This window comes from Dromiciops gliroides, chromosome 1, assembly GCF_019393635.1.
Source record: "Dromiciops gliroides isolate mDroGli1 chromosome 1, mDroGli1.pri, whole genome shotgun sequence".
Lineage (NCBI taxonomy): Eukaryota > Metazoa > Chordata > Mammalia > Microbiotheria > Microbiotheriidae > Dromiciops > Dromiciops gliroides.
This window is the reverse complement of record NC_057861.1, coordinates 504,167,332-504,187,107: the sequence shown is the minus strand read 5'-3', so window position 1 is coordinate 504,187,107 and position 19,776 is coordinate 504,167,332. Positions and strand designations below refer to the sequence as shown.

Genomic DNA, 19,776 nt, shown 5'->3' with positions numbered 1-19,776 from the left:
TTATAAAGCTAGCAGTCATGATCCAGATACTGTAGTTGTAGGAGGTGAAAGCACATAGATTTCTTTGTTCATTTTATCAAAGAAATTTGAGATTGGGAGCATCATATATTCTCCTTGTCTTACAGAAAGAGAACTAAAAGTTAAGAAATTTATTGGAGAACACACCAGAGGTGGATCTTGATACTAGAACTCATGTCCTGTCTGCCAGTCTGATATGGTCTGCTGGACCAACGAGATTTCACCTAGAGTGAAATGAGATCTTTGATTTGTATCTGCCCATATCACACCAGCTCTTTGCTCTCTGTCTCTGAAATACTGTGCTGGTAGCTGCACTGTGATAGCGTCCTGGACCAGAAATCAGAAGACTTGGGTTCAAATGTAGCCTCAGATTCTAATTAGCTATATTGTTCATGGACAAATTACAACTTCTTTGAATCCCAGCTTTCTCATCTATAAAATAAAGATAATACTTTTAATGCTATACACCTCCTAGGATTGTTGTTAAGAAAGTGCTCTGCTGATCTCAAACTGCTATATGATTTCTTATTAGAAGAATGGGGGTCTTGACAGTGAATGAGTTAATGTACAAGAAGTTACTTGAGCTATTCAGAGGGAATTGTGCTTTTCAAAACATTGTACTCATTATGATTGTGATTTGTATTATACAAACTACTTTCTGTGCTTTGTGGTTTAAACATAACTGCTTTACTCTTCTAATAAAGACACAAAGCAGTGTTGTACCAGAGGTTACAAAGAATATTCTGTAATTATATAATTACTATTTATATTATTCTCCTTGTGAAGGCCAAAATATAGTAATTTATAATACTGTATAAGAATCCATGATTAATGGATTCTGAAAGTATCATGACCAAGAAGAGATGAAGAGGTACTTTCCCCCATTCTTTGCAAAGTTGGGGGGAATCTATGGGTGTAGAACAATGCATATAATGTTCTACTCTTTTGACATTTAAGTTTTGATGATCATTTTTTAAAAAAATTCTTTGTTATGAAGGAAAATCCCCTGGGATGGGGCAAGGGCGAGATACATTGGCATATCAAGGTAATATAAGAACAAAAGTAAATATTTTTGAAGTCCATGGTTAATAATACTTAGTATCTATCATCAGCCTCCTACCTGAAATACTAGATATTTATTATAACTCAAAGGGCTTACAGTGCCTTCAGGGCTGTTATTTGATTTCTTCTCACAACATTCGGGGCTGCTAAGTCAGCAGTCAAATAGAAGTTGGAGCGATGGTGGTTGGATTGCCAGTCTTGCTGTCCCTCCTCAGACATCTGGGATGTTACTCAGGGCGGGTAGCTCGGGTCTATTCAGATAAACAGTTTAAATGCATGGAGGATTTTGTTTTTGGTGTGGCAGAGCATCCCCGAAGTGGATCCAGCAGCAACTATGCATAGGTCTCAATCACAGCAAAGAATGAGCTCCGTGTCCTCTTCTGTACCTTCTCCTACGCCATACGCAGCTCCTCAGGCTCCATCCTTGAATGTGACTGGGCCTATCACCGCCAACTCAGAACAGGTATCTTTTACCTTGGAGTCTATTAGCAAGTAGCTTTCTTTGCCACACTTTTTGTACAATCCAACACAGTCATGACTTAAACCAAGGTTTATCAGAAAAGTTTAAGAGTTTAAGAAAGAGTTTAATCTTTGAAGAAAAAAAAAATTGGAGAATTTATATTGGTTAAAATTTGAGAATTTTGAACAAGAATAAAAAATTATGACTATCTAAACTTTTATATTCTTTAAAAAATGCCCTTTCAACCTTTTATCTTAATCTTATGAACTTAGACAAGAAAACTTCAAAAACTAGAATCCTGGGGCAACTAGGTGGTGCAGTGGATAAAGCACTGGCCTTGGATTCAGGAGGACCTGAGTTCAAATCTGACCTCAGACACTTGACTCTTATTAGCTGTGTGACCCTGAGCAAGTCACTTAACACAAAAATTAAAGAATAAAAAAAAATAAAAAATAGAATCCTGGTGAAAGAAGCTTTCTAGTTATCTAAGTAGTTAACTTAGGGTTAACTTGAAGCTCATTTTGATTCAACCCTTTTTCTAGGAAATCTTTCTCAAATGTTTTTATAGCTTTCCTGCCTTACCAAATATAACTATTATCATTTAATCTTGGTTTGCTTAAGGATCTTGCAGGGCCTAATGGTTATCACTCTGAAAATCAATTCTTATTGTATAGGACTATAGATTTAGTTATAAAAGCTTAGATTGACTGTGGAATGATCCAACAATATACCTAGGAAGTTATTTTAATAATAATATCCTTGGGGCAGCTAGGTGGTACGGTGGATAGAGCACTGGCCCTGGAGTCAGAAGGACCTGAGTTCAAATCCAGCCTTAGACACTTAACACTTACTAGCTTTGTGACCCTGGGCAAGTCACTTAACCCCAAAATTGCCTCACCAAAAAAAAATAATAATAATAATATCCTTGAGGTCAGTTTGTTTTCTTGTGGCTTTCCTATTTCTCCTTAAAACAAGTGGCAGAAAAAAAAATTGAGTACAGGCTAACATTGCATTAACTCCTTTTGACAGCCATGTCACCCTCTTGATATACTGAGTTTTGCAGTTCACCCCGTGATCTTTTTCAAATTGACTCCTATCTAGCCAAGTCTCTAACATTGTGTGCACTTTTATTTTCTAAACCTACGTGTAAAATTTTATATTTATCCCCATCACTTTTCAGTTGAAATGATGAATTATTGCTGTCCTTTGAAAAGAATTACAGGAGACCTTAGAAACTCTTTCCCTAGAAATCTTAAAAAATAAAATAGATTTCCCTTCGAATGTGGTTTCAATATAGTTCTGATTAAAGTACTGGAAGAAAATAGATTATCCCTTAAGATTTCTTTCAGAACTAAGATTTTATGTTGCACAACTAAGCCATTGTTACTACATTCAAGATGCTGTAGTACATGCAAATACAAAAGCATATAACAGGGGGTCCCTGCCCTCAAGGATCTACTTGGGGAGATAGCAAACAGACAAACATGAAAAATAGGGCACTTGATGTTAAGTACCAATCCTAGAATAAACTCAGAGAAGGAAGAGATCAGTGTGGGCCGGGTGATCAGCGAAGACTTAGTGTAGGAAGTATGACTGGAGCTGAGATTCTACTGGCTTACTCAAACCAAACCTGCTCCCTTAACCCATCCCACATCTTCCATTCACTCACCAGCAATTGTTTTCATTCCCAGCTTTGGTAGCATGACACGACACTCTAAGAGGAGCATGGGGTACCAACTGGAGTGTGGGACATAGAGTCAGGAAGTTCTGATCCCAGCTTGGCACTTAGTTGATCATGAGGAAATCATTTAACTTCTTTGACTTATTGGTTTTCTTATCTAAAAAGTAGATATAATATTTGTAGTATCTACCTCACCAGGTTGTTTTGAGGTTCAAATGAAATAATATTTGTAAGGTACTTTGAAAATTTTATATTATATAAATTTAGTTATTATTATTTAAGATTTCACTAGCCACTGTACTAGAATCCCTTGCCTTCCTTAACTTCAGCCATTCACACAGCCTTTGAATCCTTACCCCTAGTCACCCACACCATCAGATTTCTTTGTTCCTGTCAGAGCTACTGAGCCTTAATGGATAAATTCACTGAACTGAGCTTACTTCACCCACTACAAATTTCTGTTGCACAACTGTAGCTATTTCCTGGATATGCTGCTTGCCGGGTACTCTTCTCTGCCTTTATTGACCTCTTTTTCCCTTCATCATCACTATTCTTTCTGTTTTCTACTTTTCCATTTCCACATTTACAGTTGATGTCCTGGCTTCCTACTTTACTGCATTAAGAACCTGTCCAAAAAAAAGAAAAAAGAAAAAAAATGGGGCAGCTAGGTAGTGCAGTGCATAAAGCACTGGCCTTGGATTCAGGAGGACCTGAGTTCAACCAAAAAAAAAAAAAAAAGAACCTGTCCAATATGAGTTCCTTCAGTTTCTTTCCTCATTCTTCAGAACATTTCAGCAGCAGCATCTACTTTTTTTCTTTCCCTCTGATTACAGAGGCCAATTCTTTTATCAGTTTCATTTATTTCATTCTCTTCTAGCTCTTCCAGAGCTTTCCTCTAAGTCATCTCCTCTTATTATTCATATTTATTCTCTCCCTTGCCATTGGTTTCCTCTGCCTACAGACCTGGTTTTGTTTCCCCAGTTGTATAAAAGCTCCTCCTTAAAACCCTCCTAGGCCACTTGGGCCCTGTCTCGTCCATTTCATCCCTTTCATAGCCAGGCTCCTTGGGAAAAGTTGTCTCTATCCATTCCTTTGCTTCTAAGCAGCCTCTCTTCTGTTCCCAGTACTCTACCAGAGTGATTCTTTCACAAGTCATTAATGGCCTCCTAACTGCCAGATCCAAAGGCCTTTTTTCACTTTTTCTTCCTTGACCTTTGCAGCTTTTCAGACACTTGTTCACTCCTCTCACCACCTTCTCTTTTGGCTTCAGAGATACCATCCACTGTTAGCTCTCCTCTTTCTTCTCCAGCCACTCCACTGGCCCTTCAGAGAGCATCCTGACTCCTCATTTCCATAGAGTCTGTGTGCCCTTGTCGGCCTTCTCTCAGGATGCCTTGTCCCCTGCAGTCTCACTCTCACAGCTTCAGCAATCACCTTTCTATACAGATATATAAGGATGACTCCCATGTCTATATCTCCAGCCCTTGACTCTCTGTTGAGCTCTAGACCCACATCCCCATGCGTTCCATGTCTTCAGGATGTCGCTATCTGGATGTCCTCCCACTTCTTCAAACTCAGCATGCCTGAGACCAAGCTCGTTATCTTCCCCTGAACTTGTTCACACTATAGACGTCACCATTTCTGTTGCTAGTACCTAGGCTGCTCCAGTGTTTGTACCTATGTCTCTCCTCCTTATTCTTCCCACTGTAATCGTTTTAGTCCCGGTCATCATTGCCACTTGACTCCTTACAGGTCTGTCTCCTCTCCCTCTACTCTGTCCGTGATATTGCTGCCAGAATAATCTTTTACTTGCATAGATCTGTTCTTCTATTTAAAAATCTTTACCGGCTCCCTGTTGCCTACCTAGTGCAATTTAAGTTCCTTTTCCTGACTTCCAAGGCACTCCAAAATCTAACAATACACTTCTTTTCCAACTTAATTTCATACTATTAATTTCTATGCAATCTGCACTCCAGCAGATTTACACCTTGTCTTCCAGACATGCCATGCTATCTAACATATTTTTTGGCCTTCTGGTATTTTAGTAATTTCCACCTTTTTCTGTACCCCTGGAATTCACATTGATTTCCCAGTCAGGGATACCTTAGCAGCAGACATAGCTTTGGGAATGAATGATAGCCTACCTTATTATGGTGGCCCATAATAATTTATTAGGTGATGTAGACCATCAGTCAACTGCTATGAGGTGGAGAGAAGTCTTTGTTTGCCTTGTATAACTTAGGTTCTAGATTTTCTACTGTGGACTTACCATTCGTATTCCGAATTATTCGGCTTCCCACCTAAGTGGTTTGTGGCAGGGAAATGCCCTTCAGCATTTTTCTTCTATCATTAGTAATCATTTTTTTCTATGTGATGAATATCTAAGCAAGCTTCCTTTTATGATGTGAATTGTGAAATTATGGAAGCCTTCTGTGGCCTTCACATATGTCAGAAAGATCTGGAGAGAGGTAAGAAGAGAGTTGCCAGGATCATTAGAGGACTAAGACATTGAATTGTGACAGCAAACAGAGGAGAAAAAAATTGCAGAATACTGTCTTTGGCAACAGGAAAAATTAAGATACTTCCTTAAGTTCCTAGGTTTTTATAAGCAGGTTTCAATACTCTCACATAGTAAATTGGGCAAATTTCAAGGATGTCTTTGTACCAGGTAGTTTCCAGAGCAAGCAGGTTACTACTATCTTAACCTTCCTTCCTTTTCTCCCTCTCCCCCCTCCTTTCCCTCTCCTCCTTCTCTTTCCTTTTTCCTCTTCCTTCCCTTCTTTCCCCTTTCCTGAAATTTTTCTTTCCCTCTCCCTCCCCACCCCTCTCCCTTTTCCTTGCTGTCTTTCTCTGTCTTTCTCTTCTTTCCCCCTTTCTCCCCCCCCCCCCAATCCTCTCCTCCCAAGAGAATGCTAAAAATGCTGATCACCTTACCAAATAGACGCCCTCTTGGTTCTTGCTTCCTAGGAGTTTGTAATCTATGGCGCTAGTGCACTGCTGCATGCAAATAGGCATTTTAAATGCTGCTTGATAAGTCTCTTCAGAAGTAGTTCTGCCTCATTAGTGACACCCTTGTGTCTCACTAAACTGCCAGAGATGCCACCTCTTCTTGCAAACATGCATTCCAGCATAAGAGAAAAAAAGAGTAAAAGAACCTCTTCTGCTTGCAGTTTACAGTGACTACAACAGTGAACAATAAAAGAAAATCAAATACTATATAATTATAGTGACCAAGCTTTGCCCTGAGAAGTGTTGAGAAAACCATGCCCTCCATTGCAGAGGTCAGGGACTATGAGTATGGAATGTTACACACACCATCATGTATAGTTTTGTTAGGTTCGGGTTTTTCTATCTTTTTTAATTAATCTTTATTCCAAGGGAAGGCTAGCTAGCTGATACAGGTGAGAGGGGAAGGGAAATATTCAGAAACAGAAGTAATATTTTTGAAAAGTATTGACAAAAACCCAATTATTCTAAGATAACTGCTAATTTATCCCTCCTCTTCACCCGTCTTTGGCTTATAACAGATTGCCAGGCTTCGAAGTGAACTTGATGTTGTCCGAGGAAACACAAAAGTCATGTCTGAGATGTTAACAGAGATGGTTCCTGGGCAAGAAGACTCCTCCGACCTTGAGCTGCTACAGGTAAGAGATTCATTCTTTAGTGAGGTATGCCCAAATTTTGGTGATAGGCCTTGTGTACAGTAAGCACTTAATAAGGATTATATCGAATTGAATTGAATTGAAAATTCAACTGGATTGCTGACTAAAAAAGATATCTTCTCTCAGATCATTAAATATTTCTCTTCTTGCTACAATCCAGAGGAGAGTAATTGGGGATTTTAGTGAATGCTGTTAAATGGGCTTGAATTTGATTTAGTTTGATTCCACAGTTTCTGATTTGCTCAAATAGAACAAGATCTAATCCCTAGAATCTTGCTTATGTGCACAGTTGGGGTCCTTAGGACAGATTAAACCTTTAAGAAAGGGGATGAAAATGGTAGTGATGGTAAGGTAAGTATGCTTCAATCTGTGTTGAGTTTATCAGTTCTCTTTTTGGAGCTCAACAGCATTTTTCATCATGGGTCTGGGCTTCTAATTTTTTCTGAAGACCTTGAGATAACTAAGGATAGAAAATAACCACAGTGACCCTAAATTGATCAGTACTGTACTCTCTGTCCTGTTAGGGATCTCAGGAAACTGTAAAGAGGGGTCTGTGTTGGAAAGAGATCTATGCCAGAGGCAACCTCCTTGGAGATCTACTGATTAGGAACTTTCATGTTTTTTACACTTCATTATTTGTTCTAGAGCAGCCAGGGTCAAAACTGGATCCACTGATGTAGGAGGCTCCAAAATTTGCAAGAAAAGGGCCTAACCTTAATCCATTTCCTTGTTCATACCCAGGACAGGATCTTGTTAATGATATATTAGGAATACACAAGAGAAAATCGAAACAGCTAGGTGGCATGGTCCATAGAGCACCAGATGTGGACTCAGAAAGACCTGAATTCAAATCCACTCTCAGATACATACTAGCTGTGTGGCCTTGGGCAAGTCACTTGACCTCATTTTACCTCAGCTTCCTTATCTATAAAAATGATGATAATAGTAGCACCTGGCTTCCAGGGTTATTGTGAAGATAAAATGGGCCAATATTTGTAAAGTGCTTTGTAAACCTCAAAGTGCTATATAAATGCTATTTATAAAAAGAAAATGTCAGAGAAGGCAGAGTGGAGGAAAGGCAGTGACTCACCTGAGCTCTCCCCAAAATCCCTTCACATCCCTTCAAATAATGCCATAAGACAATTCATGGAGCAGCAGAACCCACAAAAGGACAAGGTGAAATGATTTTCCAGCCAAAGACAACTTATAAGGTTGACAGGAAAGGTCTATTGCACCCGGGTGAGAGTGGAATGCAGTCCAATGCAGGCCACGCCAGTGCAGTCACACCAGGAGTAGGCCTTGTGAGCCACTGAATCAGCAGAGACAGCTGCTGCTTCTAGATCTTTTAGGCCACACTTAGTAGAACAATTGGCCAGAAGGAGATTACAGGGGTCTCTTTGCTAGCACTGAGGCAAGACTCTGTTGCTTTGCCCATACTTGGATCCAGGTCCTAGTCCTGGGTGACAGCCCCAGGGCAGGGAGGAACACTACACACCAGAGCTTGTGGCCACAGTGGAGGAGGGACTCTTACAGTTCCAGGCCAGAAAAGAGTGCTTGTGGTGACTTATAGACCAGAGCACAGGCCAGGAGAGTAGTAAACACACCTCTCCTTAGATCATACCACCTTGGAAGAACTGAAAACTTATAGATCACTAGAAGCATCTCCAAAAACAGCTGTACAAAACTCCTGAAGCTTGGGACAGTGTGCCCTCTACCCTAGAAGCAGAGCCCTACTTTAACCAAGAATGAAAAATCAAGAAATAGGCTGAGAGGGGCAGCTAGGTGGCATAGTGGATAAAGCACAGGCCCTGGATTCAGGAGGACCTGAGTTCAAATCCGACCTCACACACTTGACACTTACTAGCTGTGTGACCCTGCGCAAGTCACTTAACCCCCATTGCCCTGCCACCCCCCCCAAAAAAAAGAAATAGGATGAGGAAATGAGCAAAAAAAAAATTCTGACCATAAAAAGTTACTGTGGTGACAAGGAAGATCAAAACACACCCTCAAAAGAAGATAACAAAGTCAAAGCTCCTACATCCAAAGCCTCCAAGAAAAATATTAATTGATCTCAGGCTATGGAAGGGCTCAAAAAAGACTTTGGAAATAAAATAAGAAAGGTAGAGGAAAAAATGGAGAGAAAATAGAGTGATGCAAGAAAATCATGGGAAAAAAATGAACAGCTTGGTAAAGGAGACACACACACACGCAAAATACTGAAGAAAATAATACCTTAAAAAACAGACTAGGCCAAATGGTAAAAGAGATATAAAAAGAATGCCTTGAAAAGCTGAATTAGCCAAATTGCAAAGGAGAGGTGCAGAGGCTCACTGGAAAAAGTCAGTGATTTTAGTTTGAGGATAGTCAGTTTAAATAAGTGGCAGTGAGAAAGAAGGAAGGATGAAATAGTGTGAAAGCCGCACATTTTGACTGTGGCTGCTGCTATTTTTGCCACACACACGGAGGTCTAATATATTACAGCTTCAGTTCTTCACTTAGGGCATTTCTGGCCAAGTGACTATCACCCATGCGAAAGGGTTCTCTGATAGCCCTTCCAAAGTAGAGCTCAGTCTTTTCCTAGCTAGGTCCTCGGTAAAGCCCCCTTGTGTAAGGGTCAGTGCCACATTTCACACTTTTCCCAGAATATCCTGGGACTCTTGTCATCAAAGAGTTTTCTCTGGGGAAAAAAGTGCTGCCTGGGCCTCTCAGGCCCTGGCCCTTTTTCACTTGGCCCCTGCAGGGAGACCAGGCTTGCTTCATAGTGGAAAATCTTCCAGTCTATGTCCCAGAGGCCATCCCTGTTACATGATTTCAGTGGCACTGTATCTGTCTTCTGCACAAGGTGGTTATCTTCTATCATCCCCACTTAGCAAGTGAGGTTTCTTCAGACATTTCTGTACTGGGATGTGAAGAAACCAAGCACCCCCTGGCATTCTTATTGACAAAGGGAGAGTTTTCAGTGAATGAGACAATTATTGGCAGGCTGGGTTAAACTGAACGATTTTAGTGGGCCTATAGAACAGGGGTGTGTGTGTGTGTGTGTGTGTGTGTGCATGCATGTGTGTGTGTGCACACGCGTGTGCATGGATGCATATGTGTGTATATATATTTTAAACAAGTTCACTGACCAAGCCCAACAGGATATGATCTCCTTGCATTGGTTTATGGTTTTCAAAAAAAGATTGCTTCCCGTGACGTTTTTCATTTTAACATTCTGTTCCAGCTCTGGTTTTACCAGGCCTGGTCGATTCCATATAAATCAGACAGAGAAGGAGCTATTCTGAGTAACAGTGGGTGGTTATCCTTTCAGCAGAGGAAATGCAAAAGTTAGGCAGTTCTGTGTGAAACAGACGTGTCTCTTCTGTGCGGCTGATTTGTGTCCTCACTCCTCAATTGTTCCTGACATTCTTCCTGCCCTCCCTCCCAGTGAAGTATAAACAAATTTCTAAGTCTCCCTTCACAGCCAAATCTAAACTGAACAGAAGAGTGTAGCTGGCCTTCCAGTCATGAAAATGTCATAATCTGATTTGAAGGAGTGGGATCATAATCAAACCCTGTAGATCCCCTCCCTCAAGCTGCTAGTGCAGCTAGATTTCTCTGGGTGGAATTTATCAGAATGTTGGCCCAGGCAATGAAAATAAACACATTTGTCACCAGCCCAAATGTTCATGCCAACAAAGACATTCCTGATTTGAGTATAAATCACTGAAGAATGGGGAGGGATAAGTCAGAAGAGAGATAACCTGAGATATCAACATTGGAACTCATTGAATAACAAAAGGTAATTTACCCAGTTGTATCAAGGAGCACAAAGGATAGGTCCTCCTTTATCATTACTATTGTTTTTATTGTTATTAAGTCCATCATTTGGAGTTTTCTTGGCAAAAATACTGGAGTGGTTTGCCATTTCCTTCTCCAGCTCATTTTACAAGTGTGGAAGCTGAGGCAAACAGGGTGAAGTGACTTGACCAGGGTCACGCAGCTTAGTATGTGTCTGAGTCTGATTTGAACTCAGACCTTCCTGACTGCAAGCCCAGCACATATCCACTGCACCACCTACCTGCCCAATTATCACTATTGCTACTATTAATAATCATACCCCTTTGCATTAGTCCTCATTTTTGTTTTACTTTTCACAGCCAGACTCATAGAGTTGTATTTACTTGGTGTCTACATTTCTTCACTGATCAATTGCTTAACCCCTTGAAATCTAGCTTTCACCCTTGCTCTACTGAAACTATTCTTTCAAAGATTAACAGCAATCCCCTGCCTGCTCTTGTCCTGAGCCTTCTCTTCCCTTTATACCATTTCAATTGATGATCTCATCAGCTTGCAAGGATCCAGTCATCATCTCTATGTAGATGATTCTCAGATCTGTTTATCTAGCCCTGAGCTCTCTGTTGACCCCCAAACTCAGATCTGCTGGCTGCAACAGTAGGACATGTCAAAGTGACCGTTTCATTATCTCACCCCCTCAAAACCCTCCTCTCTTCCTAACTTCTGTTTTACTGTAGAGAGTATCACCCTCTTCTCAGTCTCCCAGTCTCCCAACCTAGATGTAATCCTCAATTCCTCTTGCTCACCCCAGCCCTCCTCATCCAATCTGTTCCCAAGGCCTGTTGGTTTTACCTTCCTGACATCTCTCTTACACTCCCTTTACTCCTCTGACACTGCACCACTTGATAGAGGTCCTTATCACCTCATGTCACCCTGACACAAGTCTCTCCTTACTCCAGTCTATCTTCCATCTGGCTGTCTAGGTGATCTTCCTAAAAGCACAGGTTGGACCATGTCACTCCTCCCATTCCCCCACATTCCCTTCATTAAACTCCAGTGACTCCCTGTTACCTCCATAATCAAATATAAAACCCTCTGTTTGGCATTCAGAACCTTTTGTAACCTGCCCGCCTGCCTTTCTAGTCTTCTTCCACCTTACACTCCATAACATACTAATGACACTGGCCTCCTTGCTGTTCCTTGAATAAGAAAATCCATCTCTGACTCTGGGCAATTTCACTTACTGACCCTATGCCTGGAATCCTCTCTCTACCCCCTGGCTTCCCTATCTTCCTTTAAGCCCAGATAAAATTCCACCTTCCACAGGAAACTTTTCCCAGTCCCTTTAATTCTTTTTTTTTTTTTTTGGTGAGGCAATTGGGGTTAAGTGACTTGCCCAGGGTCACACAGCTAGTAAGTGTCAAGTATATGAAGTCAGATTTGAACTCAGGTCCTCCTGAATCCAGAGCTGGTGCTCTATCCACTGTGCCACCTAGCTGCCCCAGTCCCTTTTCCCTCTGTTAGTTCCAATTTCTTTTGTATGTAGACACTACTAATCAACTAAACAACAAAAAAAGGTTTGTACATAGTTGTTTGCATGTAGCCTCCCCATTAGACTGTGTGCTCCTTGATAGTAGGGACTGTCTTTTGCCTTTCTTTGTATCCCCAGTACCCCTCACTCACCAACGGGTATGAGGTCCTCAGTCTGGTTTAACCCATCTCTGAAGACAGTTTTACCAGAGTATGGCTGCTGGGCATGCTACAGCTTCTTGGAACCACATCAGGGAAAAACAGCAATGACAATCCAAAATCTATTTCTTGCTTCAATATCTGTCTTCCCCGCCCCGCTTGGGGCAGTGAGGGTTAAGTGACTTGCTCAGGGTCACACAGCTTGTGAGTGTCAAGTGTCTGAAGCCACATTTGAACTCAGGTCCTCCTGAATCCAGGGCCAGTGTTTTATCCATTGTTCCACCTACCTGCCCCCTCTTACTTCAATACCAAACTGAGAATTGAACACCTGTATGCCAGATGTGGACAGTTACCCATGTATTCCTACTTGTCTGTCTACAATATTGGCCACATACCACAGGCTTGCTTTTGTTGAGTAGGGAAACAGAATGATTAGGGTGTACCATAGCTCTCAGACATATTTTCCTTGGTATTTAAAAAATTTGGTTTTATTCACATGGCTTTCATTTTCTGCTTAATTTTCCTTTTATATTCTAGATTTTGGTTGGACTCTACAAATGACCTCCCACTAATTTAAAAATAAAAAGAAAAGACTAAAAATCATGTGACTTTAAATTTAGGCTGATTTTTCCCCCCATTTCTTCTGTGCTCCCTAAGGGTGATTAAGTTTTCATTGTCATTGGTGACTTCAGAGGACCAATGATGAAGAATGCCTTTCACCTCTAAATAAAGAGGTGATAGATAATAGATGCAGATTGTTAGACCTGCCTATGTATTTGTTTTATTTAATATCTTTATTTTTTGTTACAAGGTTGGGGGTGGGGAACTGAATTGTTTGGAAGTAGTAGTACAATTTGGGGGGGGTGTTTTTTTTTGTTTGTTTTTGACAATTTTTTTTTTTTAAAGAGCATTAATAAAAGAATTTGTTGGGGCAGTTAGGTGGCAAAGTGGATAAAGCACTGGCCCTGGATTCAGGAGGACCTAAGTCCAAATCCGGCCTCAGACACTTGACACTCACTAGCTGTGTGACCCTGGGCAAGTCACTTAACCCTCATTGCCCCGCAAAAAAACAAACAAAAAAAAGAATTTGTTAAAAAAGATAAAAAATTATGCCTAGGACATAGCAAATGTTTTTTGACTGACTTACTGACAGAGGTTCCTCTTGAATACTGTCTCTTCCTCCTTTCTTAGTTTTTCTCTTTGTTCAACCACACCTTCAGAGGAGTCTTGCTGGATTGTCAATCTTTCTCCTACTCATTAAGTATTAAGTGTTGTTGTTCTCCCAAGGCTCTGTCCTAGTCCACCTTTTCTTCTCTATATGATGTCCCCAAAATCCTAGCGCAGTTTTAGCTCTCGGCCCCCCCCCCCAAAAAAAAAAGCCTTATTAGTTTAAGCTTTAGTAGCTTAAACCTGCTGTAAGACTTTTGGAACCCCTTGTATACATGTTCTCAGGGATATCATTGACTCCTCTGGATTATATTATTATCTTTATGTAGATGATTACCAAACATGTATATATAATCAGCTCAGATGTCTCCTCTGATCTCTGGTCCCACATTGCCAAATGATTGCTGGATACTTTTGCTTGATGCCCCATGAACATAGCAAAGTCAACATGTTCAAAATCAGCTCCTTATCTTTTATCCCTAAATATGACCCTCTCCCAAACTTCCATATTTCTCTGGAGACTACCAACGTTCTTCTCATCACCCAGGTTCACAATCCTACAATCATTCTTCACTTCTCCTTCTTCCTTAGAACTCCCCTCCCAGATCCAGTCAGTTGCTCAATCATGTACCTACACAGTATATCTCACATTTGTCCCCTTTTCTCCATTCACATAACTGCTACCTCAGTTAAGGCTCTTATCACCTCACATTTGGAATATTGCATCCAATCTCTTCCCACCTCTAATTGATATTTCAAGTCCCAAGACACGATTTACACCATGTATATCCTAGCTCTGCTCAAAAGTTTCCATCAGTTCTCTATTGTTTCCGGATAAAATATTAATTCCTTAGCCTGGTAGTTAAAAACCTACACAATATGGCTTCCACTTGTCTTTTCATAGCTATTTCATATTCCTCTTCATGCCATCTATGTTCTGACCAAACCAGCCTTCCAGTTAGTTATTCCCTGATTTTAACCTATCTCTCTCATCTCTTTGCCCTTGCACAGGCTGTCCCCTAGTGTCTGCAATGCATGTTCTCCTCACCTCTGACTTTTAGAAACCCCAGGTACCTTGAAGGCTTAGTTCTTTGCAATCACTTATGTAAAGCCTTTCTTGACCTTTCCCTCAATTAATGCTTTCTCCTTTTTAAAATTACTGTGTATTTCTTTACCTGTGCATGTTATCTTCTCCCATGGAAAAGAAAGTCCTTGAGGGCTTTTTTTCCTTTGTATCCCCAGTACCTTGCTCAGTCAGTTCCTTATGCATACAGTGTGCTACATGAATGTTTATTGAACTGAATATATCTGGTATTTTATGCTTTCCAAAGCATTTTCATGTCTGTTATTACATTTAATTTTCTCATTTAGTTTTCACAAGGGTGTGAAGTAGAGAAGAGGAGCATTATTATCTCTGTCTTGCAAATGAAGGAACAGTCATAGAGACATTGAGTGTTTGCCTATAGTCACATGGCTACTTAGTGCCAATAGCAAGACTTGAACTCACGTTTCCTGATTTCTAATGCAGTGCTTTTCTACTGTAGCCCAATGTGTCAAGCATACTCTGTTGGCTTTGTTAGGACCCAGAAGAATTCTCAGCAATTACAATTTACAAGACAGCATTGTTTCTGTCCTATGGAAGAGAGAAATCCAGGACTAAATAACAAACAAATCCTTGGGCCATTTATGCTTTTAAAAAAAGAAAAGAAAAGAAATTAGCCTTTTTATGCTTTTTAAGAAATTAATAACAGGGGCGGCTAGGTGGCGCAGTGGATAGAGCACCGGCCCTGGAGTCAGGAGTACCTGAGTTCAAATCCGGCCTTGGACACTTAACACTTACTAGCTGTGTGACCCTGGGCAAGTCACTTAACCCCAATTGCCTCACTTAAAAAAAAAAAAGAAATTAATAACATCTGAAAATGGGAATTTCCAAGATGGGAATCTACCACAGAGATATATTTATCAGATGCCTAACAGAATTCCTCCCTTTCCTTTGGTTAAGGAATAGCTAGGAGGGTGGAAACCTGCTTTCTGTGACAGGATGGGATATACAATTAAATTCAGTAAGCATTTCATAAGTTTGTAATATGTACAAGGTATATTCCTAGCCACTGAGACCCGCCTGCTCAATTTACATACTTGTGATTTTAGGCTTAAGGCAAGAGAACTGGAGACTGTCTTCAGTAATGTAAAATTTAAAAAGCCAAAGTGATGATGAAGAGCAAGCACCTTAAGGGATGACAGACTGAGAAAAGCAGAATGGGAAGTGTTTTCAGACATGGCCTATGTGTCAATATATTTTGTTTGACTATACTTGGAAGGAATATATTAAGTAGTGATAAAGATGGGGGGGGGAGAAAAAATAATAATGCATTTTTAAATATATAGATTTATAAAAGTTAACCCTGTATGGGGCATAAACTCTCACAAATAAATTCCCCAAAGTAGGAATATGAAACACAACCCTTCCTAACTATAATGCATATATATATATATATATATATATATATATATATATATATATATATATATATATATATATATATATATACACATATATATATATACATATACATATATATATGTAATAAAGGATCTTTGAAGAAAGGATTAAAAATTAATTTGAAACTAATTCTAAAGAAAATTCTAGGTCAGACAGAGAATAAATCATAGAAACAATAGAAAATTTCATCAGAGAATATAACAACATTAAGACAACAAACCAGAACTTTTGGGATGCAGTGAACGCGATCCTTATATTTCCAAACACTTTGATTGACAGAAGAGAGACAGAACAGATCAATAAACTGGGCATGCAACTTAAAAAAAAAAAATAGAAAAGCAACACATCAAAAACCCTAATTAAGCACCAAATCGGAAATTCTGAAACTCAAAGAAAAAAATTAACAAAAATGAAAGCAAAAGAAAAATTAATAACGAAAACCAAGAACTTTTAAAAAAACTAATAAAATTGATAAATGATTACCTAAAAAAGAGAGAAAGTAAAATCAAATAAAAAAGAATTCACAATTGAAGAGGAAATAAAGGAAATGATCTGAAACCATATTGCCCAATTTTAAGCTAACAAAACTGATAACTTACAGGAAATGGATGAATACTTAGAAAAATTCTAAAAAATACTCAGATTAACAAAAGAAGCAGACTATTTAAATAACCTAGTATCAGGGAGGAAGGGAAAATGAGTAATTCATAAAGAGAAAAAAAACCAGGACCAGATGAATTAACAGGTGAATTCTATCAAACATATATAAAAAGTTTCATTATTATATAAACTGTTTGTAAAAATAGGAAAAGAAGGAATGCTTCCAAACTCTTCCTATGATATTTATGTGATATTAATACCCAAACCAGGGAGAGATGAAACAAAGAAAGAAAATTATAGACAAATATGCCTAATGAACATTGATACAAAAATATTAAATAAAATATTAACAAAGAAGCCATGACAGTGTGTTAAAAAAGATGATATACCAGGTTGAATTTATACCAGTAATGAATGGTTGGCTCAGTAGAAAGAAAACTATAAACAGATAGTAGACTCTTTTAGTAATAAAAACATTAAAATAACATATATCAAGAAAATGATGAAAAAGCTTTTGGCAAAGTCTAATACCTACTTCTGTTAAAAACAGTAGAAAGCATAGGAATAAATAGACCTTCCCTTAATATGATAATTAATATCTATTTTAAAACATTTAATGTAATGGAGAAAGAATAGAGGCTTCTATAAGATCCAGGGGTAAAGTAAGGATGTCTATTGTCACCACTACTACATGATATAGTGCTAGAGAGACTAACTATAGCAATAAGACAAGAAAAGGAAATCAAGGGAATAAGCATAGGCAAAGAGGAAACAAAACTATCAATTTTTGCAGATGATCTAATGGTTAATCTTGAGAATGCAAAAAGTTAAATAAAGATTAATTGAAATAGTTAATAATGTCAAAAATTCTCAGGATATTAAAGAAATCTTCAGAAATCATCAGTGTTTCTACATATTGCCAGTAAAACCAACAGAAAGGGGCAGCTAGGTGGTGCAGTAGATAAAGCACCGGCCCTGGATTCAGGAGGACCTGAGTTCAAATCTGGTCTCAGACACTTAACAGAAATGCTGGCACAGGACCATCCACCCAGCATGACATGCCCACCTCAAAGAAGGCACTGTGCTCTATGAGCAGAATCACAGTAGCACAAAAGAAACATCAGATACACAAATCTAGAGACATCTCCATCCCAAATGTTCAAATAGACTATTTGTGCCTGACTTGTGGTAGAGCCTTCCAACCTCATATTGGACTGATCAGCCACAGTTGAACACACTGTGCCTTGACCCCAACATCATGATGTCATTGGTCCTCTTCAAGTACGAAGGATGACACCGTTTGGCAACTCCATTGTCTATACCCATTTCTGGGTCATAATTCAAGGGCAGGGAAGAGCACTTTTGTTGTTTGTTTGTTTTTGCAGGGCAGTGAGGGTTAAGTGACTTGCCCAGGGTCACACAGCTAGTGTCAAGTGTCGGAGGCCAGATTTGAACTCAGGTCCTCCTGAATGTAGGACCAGTGCTTTATCCACTGCGCCACCTAGCTGCCCCCGGGAGGAGCACTTTCAATCAAGAGGAAGTGGAAGTCCTAAGGGGCAGCATCAATTGTAGTCCCAAAGGATCAGGGTCCTTCCTGGGTAAGGACCAGAGTACAGACCAAGAGATCAGTGACCACCCCTCTCCCCAGATCACACCATTTTGGAAGCATCAAAAACTTCCAACCTCCTCCCCCCCACTTGCCCCAGAATTAGCTCTGAAAATAGCAGTTCAAAAAAGCCTGAAGGTTGAAATAGTGTCCCTTTACCCCCAATGCTGGAAACAGAGCCCAACATTAATGTAAAGTTCCAGATCAAGAAATATGATGGAAAAATAAGCAAACAACAAGAACAACAACAAAAAGAACCTGACCATAAAAAAGTACTGGGGTGACGAAGATCAAGATACAAATTTAGAAGAAGTGAAATCAAAACCAGCTACAAACCAAGTCTTAGAGGAAAAAAAAAGTGGATTGGATTCAAGCACAACAAGTATTCATGGAAGCACTCAAAAAGGATTTCAAAATCAAATAAAAGTGGTAAAGGAAAAAGCAAAGAGGTAGAGGCAAAGAAATTAAACCCTAGGAAGAAAATTATGAAAAGACAAGAGCTTCCAAATTAAAGAAGTAGAGGGCTTGGAATATGATCTTTCAGAAGGCAAAACATCGGGGATTACAACTAAGAATAACTGAGCCAGCAAAACTGAATTTAATCCTTGAAGGCAAAAATATGGATATTTAATGAAACAGGACTTTCTAACATTCCTGGTGAAAAGATCAGAGAGCTGAATAGGAAATTTGACCTTCGGAGTCAAGACTCAAGAGAAGTATGAAAAGGTAAACATGAAAGATAAATCCTAAGAGACTCAATAAGATTAAACTGTTTACTTCTCTGTATAGGAAGATGATACATGTATCTTCTATTGATTATATTGGAATGATGTAAAAAAATGGATTGTCAAGAAATAGGGATCCCCTAGGAGACTTCAACTTTCCCCTGTCCAACCAAAAATTAAATAAGAAATAAATCAAGGAAATTAATAGAATTTTAGAAAAGTTAGATATGCTAGACCTCTGGAGAAAAGTAAATGGAAATAGAAAGGAATATACCTTTTTCTCAGCTTCATGTTATCTGCAACTTGATAAACATGTCAGCTGTGCCTTCATCCAAGTTATGGATTAAAATTTTGAACAGTGCACAGTCAAGGACAGATCACTGGGGCACTTCATTGAGGACCTCCTACCAAGCCAACACTGTCCCCATAATCATTGTTCTTTTGATCTCACTAGTCACTCACTGGTTCTAAACCTCCCTAGTCCATATCTCATATCTGATCCATACCCCTTCATCTTATAGTTGATGATACTGAGACTCAGAAAAGTAATATGACTTGTCTAAGTTTAAAAAGCCAGTTTAAGGGGCAGCTAGGTGGTGCAGTGGATAGAGCACCGGCCCTGGATTCAGGAGGACCTGAGTTCAAATCCAGCCTCAAACACTTAACACTTACTAGCTGTGTGACCCTGGGCAAGTCACTTAACCCCAATTGCCTCACCCCCCCCCCAAAAAAAAAGCCAGTTTAGCGTATGGATAATCGGAGTTGGGTTCAGACAGGCAGCAATTCAAGGAGTGCTTCCAGGAGAACGAGGTCAGAAGAAACAATA

The 19,776-nt window shown here is 39.5% G+C and overlaps 1 protein-coding gene across 3 annotated transcripts in view; it reads left to right on the top strand.

Annotated features, from left to right (window-relative positions):
• TOM1L2 (target of myb1 like 2 membrane trafficking protein) overlaps window positions 1–19,776 on the top strand; it is a 166,665-nt gene that overhangs the window by 94,395 nt on the left and 52,494 nt on the right. For all 3 annotated transcript variants that reach the window (XM_043975340.1, XM_043975339.1, XM_043975341.1), the window contains exons 6-7: window positions 1,385–1,543; window positions 6,749–6,865. In XM_043975340.1, coding sequence (XP_043831275.1) covers window positions 1,385–1,543; window positions 6,749–6,865 — 276 coding nt within the window. The remainder of the gene's footprint in view (window positions 1–1,384; window positions 1,544–6,748; window positions 6,866–19,776) is intronic.